Source organism: Vicugna pacos, chromosome 11, assembly GCF_048564905.1.
Source record: "Vicugna pacos chromosome 11, VicPac4, whole genome shotgun sequence".
Lineage (NCBI taxonomy): Eukaryota > Metazoa > Chordata > Mammalia > Artiodactyla > Camelidae > Vicugna > Vicugna pacos.
The window spans coordinates 78485852-78504502 of record NC_132997.1 but is presented as its reverse complement, the minus strand read 5'-3'; the positions used below and the strand labels follow the sequence as shown (position 1 = coordinate 78504502).

The window sequence follows — 18651 nt, the reverse complement described above, 5'->3', positions numbered from 1 at the left end:
TTTCAACCAGGCCCGTGTGGCTCCCAAATGGCTTGAACATGATGAAGATAGTATTCTTTTTTTTTAAATTGAAGTATAGTCAGTTCACAAGGTTGTGTCAATTTCTGGTGTACAGCATAATGTTTTAGCCATACATATACATACATATATTCGTTTTCATATTCTTTTTCGTTCTAGGTTACTACAAGATACTGAACAGAGTTCCCCGTGCTACACAGTGTAAACCTGTTGTTTATCTATTTTATATATAGTAGTTGGTATATGCAAATCTCACACTCCCAATTTATCCCTTCCTGCCCCCTTTCCCCCACTCTGATATTGTAACTGTCACTTCCCCCTCTTCTGTGACCTGATGGTCAGGGTTACATCCAGCCACCCAAGACAGACCATGAGCATAAGAAAGATGGACAAATTGGCCTTCCCCTGATTTATTTATTCAATTACCCAGTTAAGGAGAAAAGCCAGCAAACACAGACACCATTGTGGGCACTCTTTAATAAATGGGAGCGGAGAAGGATAGATGCTAAGTGCAAGAAGAGCTTGAAGAGGGGACACTGTCGACAGATAGAATGGCCAAGGAAGGTTTTAACAAGAGATGGCTAACTGACTAACATGCAGGGTTGGGATGGGAAGGTGAACACACCAGGCAGGGCCAAGCGCGACCAAAAGCATGGAAACAAGGGCAAACGGGCATCCGAGAAAGGCTGAAGATGATGACGCAAAGGTCAGCTGGAGGGTCAACGCAGAGGCCACTACACATGTGTGTATTTACTGAGTACCCTGAACCAGCACGTGTTTTCTTTCTGATGACTACAGCAGCACCATGAATGTCAAGGGCAGGAACTTCTATTACGTATCTTAGGCTCTCTTTTTGCTTGTTATATTTACTACTGAAACATGATCAATCTTGAAGTTGATTTTGTGTGGCGCAGGAGAGGTGGAGGGAAGACACCCATGGCAATGAAACAGCCTTGGTCTTTCAAATAGAGAGAGAAATAAAAGTAGCAGAAGCTGAAACCAGTTTAACAGATTCCTAAGGTTTCTGCCTCTTGCTTCTCTGCCCTCTAACAAGAAAATCTTTTTGTGATGACAATCAGTCACTCCACCAATTATTACCTTCATGGACAAACATCACTGCCTTCTCCAGAGAGATCAGAGGTCTCTGCAACTCACCACGAACAGTGGGCTGTCACAGACGGTTAATGGGCTGTCGCCGGAGATGCAACTTTAGCTTTATCAAGTACAACAGCAGCCTTGTTTGTTTTTGTACCAAAATGCTAGGTTCGTTTTTCCTGCCCTGAAAACAGTTCAACCTCAACCAAACTGGCAGGTAGCCAAGAATCACATGAAAATCAGCAAGCTACAACTCAGGGCTGTCCCCAAAAACATTTCATGTCTCCTCACAAATTGCTCTCTAAACCAAAGATCAGAATTAAGAAAAACAGAAGGGAGGTACGTCACACCAACTACACGGCACACACTCAGATGTGACCTGGAAAGAGAACTCCACTTAGGAAAAGTAGTCTTCAGGGTCTCCACTAAATCTGATTTCATCTTTCACTTTTATTTAAGTGTGGGGCAGGACAAAGGGCGAGTCGGTCCACTTTAGGTGCAATGGTGGCAGGCCCACGGAAAGGGCGAACATCAAGGTCATTTTATCAAAGGTACCTCAACTCTGAGTTCCTGGAAGCAGCACTGGATCCTTGGGGTGTGAAGTCACAAGAGCCATCATTCGCATGGTCCAGCAAGGGATCATCTTGGTTGTGCTTTTATGGGACGATCCACTCACTCTTTTGTGCGCTCATAAACTCTGCGAAGTTCTTCATTCTCAGGCCTGTCTCCTTTTCTATAGTGTAATCAACTTAAGGGTAAGATGCCTAACTTCCATTTCTGTGTCCCTCGCAGTACCAAGCAATGCCTTGCACAAAGCAGGCCCTGAGGAAAAGATAGTTAGTTACCTGGATGAAGAGAATTAATGACTAAAGAGAAGGTCGGAAAAATGAAGCTGAACCCCCTAAACACTAGTGCAGACAGCTTTTTCCTGGTAACAGAAACCTGCTCTGAGCTCACAAGGTTTGGTGAAGGGACTGGGAAACCCTCCCTTATCTATACATCTCTCACTTCTCAGCTGAGGAATTCAAAGCACTTAAAACATCTCAAAAGCAAAACTCCCTTTCTCAAGGTAGAGCTGGGACATGATTTGACCCCCAACAATAGTTTCTTGGTTACGGGAAGAGATGAGGCTGCTCCTGGTTCTGTCTCCCACTCACCAGAAAACTCCATTAGCAACGCCTAGAAGTTGCCTTTTTTGCTCTAAGGATTGTGAAACTTAATAAAGCCTAACTGGAAACACAGCTCCTGGCACTGGGCATTTCCTCATTTCCTGGATCTTATGTAAATCAAATATCACCTCCTCCTTCCTTAGGCTATTCGATAACCACCAGAAGATGGTCAAAAACACCAGAAGAAAACATTAAAAACAATCTGTCCCTCCCATAAGTTGCAGGGAAATGGGAAACTTCTGGAACACACGTCCCAGATGTGACGGGATGACTGAAGGCAGCGAAACTGGAGAGGGAATCACACCAGATACAGGAGGCGCAGCCCTTTTCGTCACATAGCACCCCACCACGGGCCACACCAGAGCCTTGTATTCCTGGGCCAACACAGGATGACAGCAGTCAGTAAACTGACTTTAAAAACCCCTTGACCTGGGGTCCAAATCATGAAGAAAGCACTAGAGCAGAGCAGAAGTGGGCAGGGAGACCCTACTGTATAAGCCTAAAGCTTAGGCGGGGAACACTAGAAGGGCCTTTGAGAAAGCATCCCCCTCACAGCAAGAAGTCATCGCAAGCCACTGTCCCTCCCTGAAAAAAGTAGCAGATGCCAGTATCTTTGCACTTACATCCATCGTTCCACAGTCCTTCACTATGGTCAAGATGCACGTTCTTGGCAAGGTGTGCTCAGTACTGCAGAAAAGGTGGCACTAAGCAGTGAGAGACACGACAAAGCACCACCCTTGCAGAGAACTCAAGGTTCATAAACTTGAAAAGGGTCACAGCCCTTTTCGTCGTTCCTTCCATCAGCTGGGGAGAGGGCCAGGGGGTTATTCCCAGCCCCACCTGCCCAATGGTATACTGATGATCTCGAGATGTGAGGTGACCTAGGACTAGACCTAGGGTTTCTGACTGAAGGGACAGAGGTCTTCTTCCCATGCAACCCTAACGACTGACTGCCCCGGGGCAGATTCTCCTTTCAACCAGACTCTCAGAGGTCTGGCATTCGACCACACTATCACCTGTTCTCATGACCTTGGGCCAATTACTTTCCTCTCCAAGCCTTCCTGCCTTCTATCAGCATGCCCAGAGACCGCTCCGAGGCTGCCATTTCCGCGATAAGAGACTCATGTGGTCAAAGAAGTTTACCGTCCTTTTTGGAGATTCATGATGCATGTGCTTAACAGTTAAACCTCTAAAGACCCCTAAAGTCAAGAAGCTTGTTCAACCCTAAATCTCCTACGTTTCCAATAGCACAGCCTCTCTTAAGGAACATCTGTTCATAGCATCATCATATCTGTGGTGTTTTTCCGCCTCCAAATTCTACGCTCCATCTCTCCCTCCATCGCACTGCTCATCTGCCGTGAGATCCCCCCAGTACTGCCTGCCAGGCACAGGATGGGGACGCCCAGCATAAGTCTGGGGGGAGCTGAAAGAGAAGATACATTGGCAGCTCACCTCATTTTCGCAGGTTTCTCCGAACATTTGTGCAATCTCAGATAAGAACAGGATTTTTCCAAAAATTCTCCCTACACTAGAAACTGAGGGCAAAAGTCGTAAGTTAATTTTTCACTTTGTATACTGGGCAGAGGTTGCAGATGGATGTATGCGTCAAAAAAAAAAAAAAAGACAAAGAAAGTTTTGAGGAGAAAGACGGGGTTGGTGGGGGGAGGACTGGCATGATTCAAACTTCACCACAAGACCTGTTCGAGTAAAACAGAGAAAGCTGTGGTTGGATGGGCACTTTTGATACTCAGGATTGCAGGGTGCCATTGGGGAGTAACTTTTTTAAAGTCGTGTAATTCTTAGAGAGGGCTGAGTAGGAAAACTGAAGAACTGTCATAATTAGCTGAATTTTCTAATAGTATTTTTACCCCTAGATCCAATTTAAATTTTTACACACGAGATCCTCTCCTGTAACATTAAGGAATTATTGTCAGTTTTTTAGGGTGTGATGTGGGAGGGTGGTTATGTTCAGGAACAGAGTCCTTTTATCTTTCAGAGATTCAGACGGAACTATTTATGGTTGAAATGGTAGGAAGTCTACAATTTGCTTCAAAATAGTTTCACTGGGGATGAATGGAAGTCAAAGTGGATATCGATAAGACTGGCCAAGACACTAAACTGCTGCAGTTGGGTGATGGGTAGGTACATGGGGGTTCAGTATACCATTCTCTTTATTTCTGTAAATGTTTAAAATGCTCCATAATTTTAAAAAAATTAAAGAAGTCTATTCTAAATAATGTCCATTTTTTCCTAATATTTTCTTTTCTTTTTTATTTTATTAATGGAGATACTGGGGATTGAACCCAGAACCCTGTGCATGTGCTCTACCACTGAGCTATTTCCCTCCCCACAAAATTGTCCACTTTTGACTCTAAATAACATTAAGCTTTACAAAGCCTGTAAAGAACTAGGGAACAACTACTACAATAAAGGTATTAAAAAAAAAAAAAGAACTAGGGAACACCAAAAGCTCAAGTGACAAAAGAAGAACATAAACTGGAATTCATCAAAATTAAAAACAGTTCGGGAGAGGGTATAGCTCAAGTGGTAGAACACAAGCTTAGCATGCATGAGGTCCTGGGTTCATTCCCCAGTACTTCCTCAAAAAAATAATAATAAATAAACCTAATCACCTAACCCCCTAGGAAAAAAAAAAGAACAAAGAGTTAAAGACATTTGTGCTTCAAGGACACCACCAAGAAAGTGAAAAAAAAAACCACAGAACAGGAGAAAATATTTGCAAATCACTGATCTGATAAGAGATTCATATTGGCTTCTTAAATGTAGGACCCTCTTTAGAGGTTTAACTGTTGAGCACATGCACCGTGAATCTCCACAAGAGATGGGAGACTTCTGTGACCACATGGACCTCTTACAGCAGAAGTGGCTGCCTCAGAGCCGAAGCTGGGCCACGTTGATAGAAGCAATGAAGACTCAGAGAAGTAAAGTAATTGGCCCAAGGTCATGAGAAGAGATGGTGGCATGTCTGGGTCGAGAGTGCCAGTGCCCTGACAAAGTCTAGTTTAAAGGAGAACCTTGCCTTGAGCAGTCACTCACTGGGATTCCGTGGGAATACCACTGTCCTTTCAGTCAGACAAACTGAATAGTCATTTCTCCAAAGAAGACATACAAATGGCCAGTAAGGACATGAAAAAATGTTCAACATCACTAGTTACTAGGGAAATGCAAATCAAAACCACAATGGGATACTACTTCACACTTACTAGGATGGTCATGATAAAAAACAAAAAAAACAGACAATAACAAGGGCCAAAGAGGATGTGGAAAAAATGAAACCCTCATATACTGCTAGTGGGGATGAACAATGCAGCACTATAGAAAACAGTCTGGCAGTTCCTCAAAAATTGACCATATGACCCAACAATTCCACTTCTAGGTATATACCCAAGAGAATGAAAACGGATGTCCACTCAAAAATTGGTATGTTCATGTTCAAAGCAGCATTATTCATAATAGCCCCAAAGTGGAAATAGCCCAAATGTCCCTCAATTGATGACTACATAAATAAAATGTGTTACAACCATGCAATGGAGTATTAATCAGCCATAAAAAGGAAGGACACTGATATGTTACAATAGGGGTGAACCTTGAAAACACTATGCTAAGTGAAAGAAGCCAGTCACAAAATAGCACCTGACACGTGATTCCGTTTACATGAAATGTCCAGAATGGGAAAATCCAGAGTGACAGAAAATAAACTACTGTTTGCCAGGGACTTGGGGGAGGGGATCGGGAGAGAGGGGATGAATGCTGATACAGCATTTCTTTTGGGGTGATGAAAATGTTCTGAAGTTAGATAGTGGTGACAGTAGCCCAACCTTGTGAATATACTAAAACCCACTGAATTGTACACTCTGGAAGAGTAAATTTTATGGTATGTGAATTACATCTCATAAAGCTGTTATTATAAAGAGAAAAAAAAAAGCCTCAGAAACCATCTTCACCTCAGAACAGGAAGTACCAAATGGAGGTTGGAGACAGGTGTCAATAAGCCCCAGGGCGCCCCTCACCTTGGTACAGTACACTGTGTACTGAGAGCACAGAGCTCTGTGTGTGGCCCTAGCACTGCGGTCAGAATGAGTGACAAACCACAGCTCCCACACCAGAGGTAACGGCACACTTCCTTGCTGGTGGTAACCCCCCACTCTCCCTCACTAGAGAGGGTACAATGTGCTTATCAGAGTAACAGCCTGTATTCTAACTTACCTGCTCTAAGAATAAATAATTTCATACTTAGTTTTTAAAAATTAATGCCAAGAAAACACCCCTCATCTGACTGCAAAGGCTGAGGATATGGAAAGTGATTCACGTGCATTTTGGATCAGGAGTGGAGCAAAATATATTCTTAAAGTCCTCCACTGAAAACAGATCTTGGGTTAGTGAGGGAACAGGGAAGCCTTAAAGTTCCCCAAAGCTAAAATAAGCAGTAACAACAACAACAAAGGCTAACATTTGCCAAGTAATTACTAGTGGCAAGCACTGCTCTAAGAGCTTTGTAAATATTAACTCAATTAATCCTCACAATAACTCAATTTACCCACAATATTAGCTAGGCGTTATTATCCCATTTTACAGATGAGGATATTGAGTTAACTAACTAGCCCAAGGTTATTCAGAGGCAGTCTGGCTCCAGAGTCTGCACTCTCAGCAGTACTGCTTCCAAGCATCTCTTCTTCTGGGACGATCACCACGGAAGGGTGGCTGGGCAGGCACGAAATTAGACCTGGGCGCCACACAGCATCTGGTCAACAGCTCCAGGCCATCTGCCTGACATCTTCCAGGGGACCACAAACCACTTCTCTCAGCACATGGGCAGGCATTTCTACCCTCCTTTGGCTATAGGCTCACTGCCCTTGGGTGAATCCTGTTCCACAGTAAAGGGAGCAACCAGTTTGCAGACAAGAAGGAGACTGGAAGCTTAGCAAATCAGAGACCTATAGGCTTTTGAGGGAGTAAACAGAAATGTTCCCCAGATGCCTGTGTTAAAGAGTCAGAAAGTGCATTTTCAAGGATAAGCAGAGGGAGGAGGTGAAGAAGTGATGCTCATACACATGTGTGGGCAAATGAGCCCTACTGATGGGAATGTAAACTGATACAACCGCTTTGGAGAGCAACTTGGCATCACCAACCCCAAATTTCTAATGTACATGCCCTGTAAGCCCATAACCCCTAATTCCACGTTGAGGAATCTAGCACAACTGCAGAAAGAAATAAGCACAACAATGTTTACTGTAGCACAGTGTGAAATGGCAAAAACTTGGGCACAACGTGTGTTCACTTATAGAGGAATGCTTAAATAAACCCTGGTCTAAAGCAATAACATACAGACGTTAAAAAAAAATTAGAGGTATGTATGCAATATAAAAAAAAGTCTACAAAAAAAATGTCTACAATATATTAAGGTTAAAAAACAGTGCATGTTGTTAAAGTACTACATATAAACTATCCCATTTTTGCTTTAAAAACAAATGAAAGAAAATAAGGAACCCTACCCAGATCAACAATTTTATGTATTATATATATGTGTGTGCGTGTGTATGAGTTTATATATAGGAGTTAAATTATTATATCTATGAATATGCAGCATAAGCAGAAAAGCCACCAAAAAATACACACCAAACCACAAACTTTTCCTTTTTACTCTAAGTATTTTTGTATTTCTGCATTTACCATTGTTATGAGCATGTGTTATTTCTGTGTAATTAAAAACTGATGTGACCAGAAACTGACACAACATTGTAAACTGACAATACTTCGAGAAAAAATAATATCCATTGAGTATTCCAACAAAACAAAACACTGATGTGAAAGGTAAAAGGTAACTTAAGGCCCAAAGAAAAGCAGCAATCAGATCTAAGAAAGGAAATGGAGAGAGAGCCATAGTGGACCGTGTGCCAAATCAGGCCGGTGCAGGTTTTCTGTCCCCCCGCCCCCTGCCGCCCCACCCCACCCCCACTGCAAATGCAGCAAGGGGATTTGCAAAAAGACAAGAGACTCGAGAAAAAAGAAAGAAGTACACAGGATGACCTTCTCACACCATTCAACTCTACATTCAAGTCCCAAAGAGCTATTTTGCTCCAACACCCCGGGGTAGAAAGCCAGATATTAACTTTCTCTCCCAAATAAACCACAAATATTTAAATCCGATCAATAAACTAAGCTATGGGTGTTTTCTGGTTGTATCTGTGTTTGGCTGGTTTTTAACACAACCAGAGTGAAACTTCCAGGTGGAATCTAAGATGAGGAAGGTAATTTTTAAATGGCAAACAAAAAGGGCCATGTACAATTTTGAAAAATAGTTATTTTCTCCATGAACCGTAGGCCTCTGATCTGCAAGAACGTGTAACAGAACAGTGTTACAACATGAGATCTGTCTTGCTCCATATTTAAAAATCAAAACAGACACATGTTTTTATAACTTCACTCCAGGACCCACCCTTCCAAGCCACAAATATTCTTGCAGCGTCTTACAGTCACTCTCACCTCTTCCAAAACAAGTTTAAATTCTCTAAAACACCTAGGTCGGGAATGAAAACTGAACCATGGCATATGAGGGTGAGGACAGCACCATGAACAGAAGATACACAGCTCATCTGCTTTCCCACAGAAGAAAGCATGGAAAAGAGAAAACCAAAAGTAAATAAAGCCAGCTATGGGAATGTAGCTGAGTAAGCGAGAGTATCCCCAAAACCCCATCCAGGCAAGACTCACAAGTCTGAGAGGATGACCTACTTTAATTCCCACACTGGGAAAGCCCAGAATTGTATCAACAAGCTGCAGAACTCAATAGGATGAGATTTGTTTCCCTTTTCCTTACCTCCCAGGTTGCAATGTTCTGGATTTATTTGTATTTCTTTGTTTGTGGTTTCCACAATGCATGTCGGTTTTTGGCCAGACTTTGCTCCACCTAGTGGAACTGCAAAGGATGGGCCAGAAGGGTGGGGCCCACAGTCAGATCTCAGAATGTCATATGCCAATACCTAGACAGGTCACCAAGACCCGCAGTCACTACTCCCTGTCACTCACTGGCCGCACTGTCTATGCGGTTATAGTGGGATCAGTGGCCCCGGCAGTGCCCACAATCCAGGCTGTAGGGCAAGGAATGAACCCACGTCATCGCAGCACCTCATCCTGATGGTCCCTCAAATGTTAGTCCAACAACTGAAGGCAAGAAAGAGGCCCCCAGGTATTCAAAGGGCAGTTGGAATTTGAATCCAAAGCCATTTAGGATACCCACAGCATCCACTGAGTTGCCAGCTTGTGCTCAACACCCACAGATGAGCTGCATCCTGGGGCCCGAAAGAGAGGGCTCTCCTCTTGACACAGCCCTGCTGAGGTCCAGGACTGTCAGCTTCCCTCGTGGCAACCCTGAGAGCATCTAATGGTTTCCGCAAGCTGAGCATGTGTGAGAACAAACTAATGTTCATGAGGCCGAAAATGAGAGGACAGCCAAGACTTGGAATGGGGAAAGGAAAAAGTTCTAAGAACATGACTCAGTTCGGATTGGTTATGGGACCATGGAGGGCACTGAGAAAAGAAAGTTAACTGGCCATCAGGCTTTCCTTGGGGCAAAAACAAATGCATTCTTAAAAGGAAACCACAAGGGCAGACCAAAGCCAGAGGAAAGAAAGTTCAAGATCGGGTGACTTAGGGAGGCTCACCTGCTTACTGAACCACTGACCAAGGAAATGTGCTTTTCTTCAAAATATTTGATGTTGGCTGACAAAGCAGAGCTGACTGGTAACTTATGTCAACAAATCTGAGAGTAATCAAGATTCAGAGTATGAAGAAAAAAAAAAGATTGAGGGTATGAAAGCTTTAAACTTTCCCACCTAAAGTTTGTTTTCAGAAGTTATGTCACACACATCTCTTCATAGGAAGGCTGGCCTCAAATCCCGTGATACTGATCAAGAGCTGGTAAGCGGATGGCAGGTACCACCACACCATGGTTTCTCCACCCTGGCACTACCGACATTCTGGACCAGACAATTCTTTGCTGTGGGAGGATTACCCTGAGCAGCATCCCTGGCCTTCACACCACAGACGCCAGTAGCGGTCTTGAGTTTTGATGATCAAAATGTTTCCAGCGGGGAGGGTACAGCTCAGTGGTAAAGCACATGCTTGGCATGCACAAGATCCTGGGCTAAATTCTCAGTACCTCCATTTAAAAAAAAGTTTCCAGACATTGACAAATGTCCTTAGGAAGGGGCAAAATTGTCCCCAATAGAGAGCCACTACCCTTTTTGTGTGTGTGGGGGGGGTGTAATTAGGTTTGTTTGTTTGTTTGTTTTTATTTAGTGGAAGTACTGGGGATCGAATCCATGACCTCATGCTTCCTAAGCATGTGCTCTACCACTGAGCTCTACCCTCCCTGCCTTGAGAGCCACTACTCTACATTCACTTATCACGAAAAGCCACCTACCTACATAAGTAAGAGATCACAGAGACAAACCTAAACTCAGATATAGAACAGAATCAGGATAGAATCACTTTCAAACTCCCCAAATCTGTTTCTGAACCTAGTTTGAGAGTTACCAACCACAATGCACTCAGAGGTTCACCAATAAGAATAATAGTGATAATTATTATTATATTTAATAACCACTAAGTATATTCCCAAAGCTTTACATATATTGTATCTTTTCACCTCACAACAAACCTATAAGGTATGTACTATTATTTCTATTTTATAGATGAGAAAACTGAGGCACAAAAAGGTGAAGTAGCTTACTCAATATTAAGTGGAAGAATCAGGTTGGAACTCAGGTAGTCTGCCCCAGAGCCCACGCCCTCACCACTACATTACACTGTATTCCACCTCCACACTGGAAAGCTGTTAGATCTGCATTATCTAATACATAGTCAGTAGCCACATGTGACTATTTCATTTGAATTAGTTAAAATTAAATATCATACCACTTTGGAAAACAGTCTGGCAGTTCCTCGAAAGGTTACACAGAGTTATCATATGACCCAGAAATTCCACTATCAGGTATATACATACCCAAGAGAAATGAAAACATGTATGTCTATACAAAAATTGTACATGCGTGTGCATAGCAGCATTATTCATAATAGCCCAAATGTCCAACTGATGAATGGATAAATAAAATGTGGTGCATTCATACAAATGAATATTAATAAGCCATAAAAAGAAGTGAAAAACGGATACATGCAATGATATACTGATACATCAACGTGGAGGAATCTTGAAAATAGTATGCTAAGTGAAAGAAAGCCAGTCACAAAGGACCACATGGTGCATGATTCCATTTATAGGGAATGTCCAGAATGGGCAAATCCACAGAGATAGAAAGTAGATTAGCAGTTGCCAGGGGCTAGGGAAGGAGGGGGTATAATGGGCAAGGACTGCTAATGGCCATGGGGTTTCTTTTTGGGGTGGTGAAAACATTCTACAATTAGATAGTGGTGATGGTCACACAACCCTGTGACTTACTGAAAAAACATTTTCTGCACACTTTAAAAGGATGAGTCTTTTGGCATGTAAATTCTGTCTCAGTAAAGTTGATATAAAACATTAAATGTCATTAAGAATTGAGTTCCTCAGTTATCCTGGCCACACTTCAATAACCACATGGGGGCTAAGTGGCTATAAAACAGGCAACACAGATATAGACTATGTCCAGCATCACAGGAAGTTCTACTGGACAGCACTGCTTCCACAGAAGGATAAAAGGCCTCCTTACCATCTAACTGCAGCCCCCGTTTTGAGTCCCAGCCTCCCTTCCCAGTCCTCTACTACACACCCACACTCAAAACCTTCACCACAGACTACATGCTACTTCCAAACACTCCATTTCACTCTTACACACTGGAGTAAACTTTCCCCCTTCCTCGGCCATAGACATCCAACTTATCAAACTTGAAAGCCTCCCCCTGTATGATGCTTTCCCCAAATCCCCACCTCCCCCTGACTGTTCCCACTACCTTCTGTCTGCACTTCCATTACAGCGCTGATCCCTGCAGACTACAGGTCACTCTATGTGTTATCTGTCTTTCCCATAAGATTAGTAGCTCCCTGAGGATGGGGATCCTGCTACTCATTTGAGGGTTCCCAGTGCCTGGGAATAAGAGCGTGCTGCAAAGAGTGAACATTTCAGTAAATGTTTGCTGGATTCTCCTGAAAGGATTCACAGCAACTCATGATGTGGATTTCAGACAACTGCTCACTTTGGTATATAAAGCAGAAGAAAATGACAGAATGAGGATAAGGATCTGGAAGTCTCACATCCCACTACTCTACAAGAAGGAATGAGGGTGGTCGCACTGAAATGCCCTATTTAAGAAAGAAGAGTAAAGCTTTCGGACTGAAAACTGGGGCAGTGGAGGTGAGTAAAGGGGGAGGGAGGGGCATACTACTGGAGGGTGTGGTGGGAAGAAAAAATATCAGGAACTCAGGCCCCCAACCAACTCAAAGTTGTAAGCATGGCAGAGGAAAGGTAAGGACTGCATCTCTACAGATTTGCGCCCAGCCCATTGGCCAGATCGCTTTATGGAAAAAGATGTTAAACCCACACATCTCCATCGTAATTCAGCTGGAAGAGACAAATGCCAAGGCCTTACTGATTGGAGACTCTACTGCTTTTTTATTCTTTATGGATTTGAGGAATCACATCTGAGTTACAATGACAGGAAAATATAGTCGAAGCTCCTAATCACAGAAGGGAGTTAAGGGGATGAATTTGTCTGGGCCAGGATGGCAGGAAATGACTGTTCCAGTGCAGAGCTGGTACCAGGGCAAGCAAGCCGCCTAATGCCATATATTTGATATTAAATGCATGTGTGAAAAAAAGATCGTATTTGACAGAGCCGTTTAAAGGGGGAAAAAATGCAATGAGGTACCCATACCATTTTCAATTCGGAATGAGAACAGAGAGTTCTCCTCGATGCAGAGCTGGCTGGAAGCCACTTGTTGAAATAAGGACAGTGAGTACCTGAAAGACATCCTATGCCAAAACAGTCTCTGAATTTTCTTTTCACTGATTTCTACAAGCCAAAATCAACAAAAACCAAACCAAAACAAAAACTAAATTGACAAAATTGTGGTGGATTCAGAGTTAATAATTATATAGGAACTTCCATTCCAAAGGTTAAAATTCAAAACACAATTCTCACGATAGATCATTGAGAACTCAATGAGAAAAGGGCTGGGAGATGAGGGTAGGAGTGTCTGGGGGAGGGGGTCAGGATGAGAGAGACTACTAATCCCAAAAACTTTCCCTTCTCGGCAGGAACTGTAACCACATAATAGCTGCTGGTCGGTGCTAGCATCCATCCAAATGGAACAAAGTACAAAAGCCACCCTGTCCCCAAAATAAGTATTGTAAGTGCCAAAGAAATGATAAGAAAATGGCTTGTGATCCACAAATTGCAATTAGGGCATTAGACTAAAGATCCCCTCCCACACCTTCTCTCTACTTCTCAGGCTCCCGTGAGCTAGGAAGGAACCTCCACTTACCATCTTGCCTCCTGTTAAAGAAATGGTTCTGGTTCCCATGGTTGACTTGGAGGCCAATCACTGCTCTCCCTTGGGGTGATGCAGGCCACAGGCCCAGGGTACCTGCCTCCAAAGGCTGCCCCGGACCTAAATCAACCTTCTAGCAATGTTAATTATTGGTTATTGGGAACAGCCTTTAAAGATACTTACAGAAAGAGGCAGGTGTAAAGGAAAAACTATAGTTTGTTCTATATTTTGTTCTCTAAACAACTATACTTCTTAGCTATACCAGCCCTAAGGGCTATAACTTTTCTAACAAAATTTATTTCTCCTGTCAGTTCATGATTTTAACTGTGAAAACAAAGAACCCCAACAAAGCCTATAACAAGAGTCCCAGCCCTAGAAAAAGGAACATACTGGGTCAGAAAATGAGCTCTTACTCCTTTCACATATGATTTCTAATTTACATATGTATATTCTTTGGGAAAAGCAGAGGATAGTTCCACAGAGAAATGAACAGACCAAGTACGGTATAACCACACAATGGAGTACTATTCAGCCATAAAAAGGAATGAAGTACAGGTACACACTACACCGTGGATAAACCTTGAAAACATTATGCTAAGGGAAAGAAGCCAGACACAAGAGGTCATATACTATAGGATTCCATTTATATGAAATATCCTGAAGAGATGAATCCATAGAGACAGAAAACAGACTGATGGTTGCTAGGGGCTAGGGGAAGGAGAACAGGTAGGAAATGCTTAATGGTACAGGGGGGTTTTCTTTTGGGGTGATGAAAATGTTTTGGAACTAAACAGAGGTGGTGGTTGCACAAAACTGTGAGGGTACTAAACGCCAATGAATTGTTCACTTTAAAATGGTTAATTAAGTGATTTTAAATGGTTTATGTTACATGAATTCCATCTCATTAAAAAAATTAATGTTTTAAATGGAGGATACTAATGGGCAAAACATAGTGCATATGTGAAAAGGTGGCCCACAACTCCAAGGGAAAAGAGATTTTTATTGGCATTCTGCTTCTACTCTTGATCACAACACAAAGTTCAAGTGCTAAGCTGTATAGACTGTGTCATTTTGTTCTCTGTGTGTGTATGTGTGCCTATGCCTTTCTGAAAAGACAGGGCACAGAAAGTGAAGAAAACAGAAAGGTAAAGCCTTGCCAAATTCAAGGGAAGGAGGGGTGATTCCCCCTACTGCACCCCACCCAACTTGGCACCAGGAGTAACGCTCCCATTAGGGTTTCGAAATGCCAGCCGGAGCTGAAATCAGCACAAGCAAGCTTGTCTGCCCGTATAAGAAGCAAGCCACCTAGCAAGAAAAGCTGGGGTGCTCCATTTGTTGCCCGTATTGGCATCAGCACCACCCTTTGCTCAAAACCCGGAGCTGGCTCAGATCAGCATCGGTGACGGCTCCCCTAGACCAGCCAGCCTAATAAGAGTGTGCTCTGCTGCTGAGGGGTCCCAGTCTACTTCATCCCACCTGCCTTCCAAGAGTCCTGCCTCCAACACCATTAAGAATGGGGCCAAGATGCCCTCAGAACTTTCCAATGCCCGGCTTGAATTAAATATCCTCTCAGCCCCTCCTTCCTCTCAGGCCCGCTCAATAACCCACGTACCCCTACGCGCACACCAGGGGACACGAATGCGCCCCCATTGGCCCCCGCTTGTCACCACTATCCATTCACAGTCATTCCAGCCCACCTGACCTAACTCCCGTCTCAAAGGCCCCTCACTCGCTTGGCACCACGCCTCTGCTACCTCCCTGGCACCAAAACCGTCACAGGTGTCCCTCAGCCAAACACCGACGCCCCCTTAGATCTTGTCCACTCAAGGCATGGGTGCCCCTCTCGGGACCCCTCAACTCATGGCAACAACATTCCTTCAGCCCCTTCCAGCCGGGCCTCGACGACCCCCAGGCCCCCAGCCTGGCCCGAACGCCCCCTCCCCCTTACCTGCGGGGGTTCAGCCCTGGCTGACACGGGGCTGGGCAGCGCCTGGAGGAGCAGGAGCGCCATGCCACCCAGGAGCCTTCTCCCCTCCATCCCCCTCCTGCTCCTGCTCCTCCGCCACGGCGCCGCCACCTCCCTCCTCCTCCTCCCTCTCCTCCTCTTCCCTCTTCTTCCTTCTTCCCTTCTTTTCCTGTTTCACTCTCCCCTCCCGCTTCCGGCTCTGCTCCACCCCGCCCCAGCCCAAACGCCCTCCCAGACACTGGGCTGGTTCTCCAGTTCCAGCGCTTCATTGGCCCTTGCCCTTCTTCCATTGGTCAAAATAGCTGTCGATCAAAGCGAAGTCCCGCCCTGTCATTGGGACGGAAAATCGGAGGAATCCAGCCAATGGAAAGTAGGAGGAAGCCGGGCCATCTTGAGTGCTGCGAGACGGCGTAAATGCGTCCCGCTCCGTAGAGTGGCGGAACTAGCTCCGATCGGGGGGCGGGGCCACCCAAAACGTGTGTTGAAAAGGCTGGTTCTGGTGTCGCCATCTTGAGTGTGGCGGAAGTACTAGATTTCCATGGTATAGCAAAGAAGAGGGGTACGGTAATTCTAAAGGGTAAAATAAATTACTTTTAGAAGGTATCCGGGGGCTTTTAACGAAGACAACTGCAATCTAAAAATCTTTTGATGTCTTTTGTCTTTAAGCACAGCCACAGTACCAGGGTCCCTGTCATAATCTCAAACTGCTCAAGCAGTAGCTTAGATCAACTGAATTCCCTGAGATAGTATCTTTACCTGAGATAGTATTTTGTCACCCCAAATTTGAGAGACAAAATTCTATTGACTACCTCAGAAATAGCCCTGAAATCCACCCCTATTACTTCAATCCATGTTCTCATCTTCTGACTAAATACAAATGGTCTCCCTGCTGATTTGCCAGTTGCCAATTCTTCCTTCCTACACAGCAGGGGTGCTCTACCACCTAAAAACCAAATACTACCGCCTCAGGGCTTCCCCTGTCAAAATACTTCAACTTCCTGCAGGATTTACAATCCAAACTTCTCAATATGGTCCTTTCTGGTCCCTGCATACTTCTTTATCTCACCTACTGCCACTACATTTCCCACACATTCTGCTCACACCAAACACATGAGATCCTCCAATGTACTGTCCTATAGTGCACTTAACTTCATTTGCACATTACACATACAGTTCCCTGTTTACAAACTCCTAGTTCCCAGCCCCTTGTTTCTTATTCTGAATTCACATAACACCACACAGCGTATCTAATCTGTAATTTCTGCCTGCCAGACCCCTCCCATTCAATTTGTTGCTTTTTCTATGGCACATCAGGTCGTATTTTTTAAGAGAAATCCTCTAACACCCTGTACAGGGCCCAACCATGAGCTCAATCAATGTTGGTGAAATAAATGCACAAATGAAGACACATGGCAGTGAAGCCAGCTGTCTAGCTGCCAATTTTCTCTCAAAAACCTGCCAAAGCATTTTACAGCCTGGCCCAGTCTGGCCCATAGCTGAGCCCAGAAGGAGTTTTTTTCTTGGCTCAAGTGAGTGGGAAACAGGTAAGAGTGAAGAAATTGGTTCTGCCTCTATCTTGATCCTGCTTTCCCAAGTGCTAAAGAAGGGATTTTTGCCAATCTTAAATTTCTTAGAAATTCATCCATTCTACCATCAGACGTCCTAGGGGAAAAGAAGATTGAGTACTAGGCAGGGGGCCACCTTGTTTTCATTACAGTGTCCCAATCCTAGCCTCAACATATAAAGGCCAGGTACCATCATTAGGAAACCCGCAAAGGTTTCATCTCGGCAAACACAGGGGATTTTGCCACAACTTCCCTTCCTCCCTTTACCTGAGAGCTCAAACTGAGCTACTGGACAGGGCAAATACTAAACCCTGTCCAGTCTGGATTAGCACTTCTTGCACCAAGGCATTTTAGTCACCTACCCACTTCTTTCCACATCCCACAGGAGTCAATTCAAAGAAAGCAGAGAAGCCTTACAAAATAGAGCTGAGATGAAGTTTGGGTGAACTCTCTAATATGCCTCTGAACTGCAGCCACTACATACTCCAGACTTTTCCAAAAGAGTGATTGTCTATGAAGAGAGGAGGAATGCCAGGAGGCCTAAGGAGCTGAGAAAGAAAGAAGAGGATTGTGCGTTCTTGAAAGAACATCAATGCAGAATTGCTTCCGAGCTCTGGCTAGCTCTGGTAATGTTTTTCCTATTTGCCTTTGGAAATGGGCAAAGCTGAAGCCAGATCTCCAGTCCTAAGAAAACTAGCTCAAAGACACACTTTTCTGCTCAGATATCAGCTAAAATTAAATTGCACATGTTACAGCACGGATAAACTTTGAAAATATTATGCTAAGTGAAAATAGCCAGACACAGAGGGCCACATACTGCGATTCCATTTATATGAAGTGTCCAGTATAGGCAAATCCATAGAAATAAGACAATAGATTAGGGGTTGCTAGGGGCTGGAGGATGAAGGTAATAGGGAGTGGTGAGTACAGAGTTTCTTTGGGGGGTAATGAAAATATCCTGGAATTAGACAGTAGTGATAGTTGCACAACATTGTGAGTATGCTAAAAAAAACCACTGAATTATGCACTTTAAAAAGATGAATTTTATGTTATATGAATTATATTCTAATGTTTTTAATGGATAAAAAAGCAAATTACGGGCAGTACCTTGACCTCAGGGAGGAGGCCCTTTCTCTTTAGAGTGTCTCCCAGGAGTAGTGGTCCTTAAGTTGTGGTCCCCAGACCAAAAAAATCAGCATCACTGGGAAGTTACCAGAAATGCAAATTCACAGGCTCCAATCCAGACCCACATCATTAAAAATTCTAGGGATGGGGCCCTATAGTCTGCGTTTTGAGAAGTACTCCAGGTGAACTCGATGCATGTTAAGAACC

At 43.9% G+C, this 18651-nt stretch overlaps 1 protein-coding gene and 1 long non-coding RNA gene across 2 annotated transcripts in view; one reads left to right on the top strand and one right to left on the bottom strand.

The window, feature by feature from the left end:
- Window positions 1–15955, bottom strand: part of WBP1L (WW domain binding protein 1 like) — a 52764-nt gene extending 36809 nt beyond the window's left edge. Inside the window, exon 1 of the mRNA XM_006210458.4 lies at window positions 15737–15955. Coding sequence (XP_006210520.1) covers window positions 15737–15826 — 90 coding nt within the window. The 5' untranslated portion in view covers window positions 15827–15955. The remainder of the gene's footprint in view (window positions 1–15736) is intronic.
- Window positions 15956–16202: 247 nt separating this feature from the next.
- Window positions 16203–18073, top strand: LOC140699833 (uncharacterized). The gene is made up of 2 exons (XR_012078077.1): window positions 16203–16313; window positions 17705–18073. It is a non-coding gene; the product is annotated as an uncharacterized lncRNA (long non-coding RNA).
- Window positions 18074–18651: the final 578 nt, after the last annotated feature.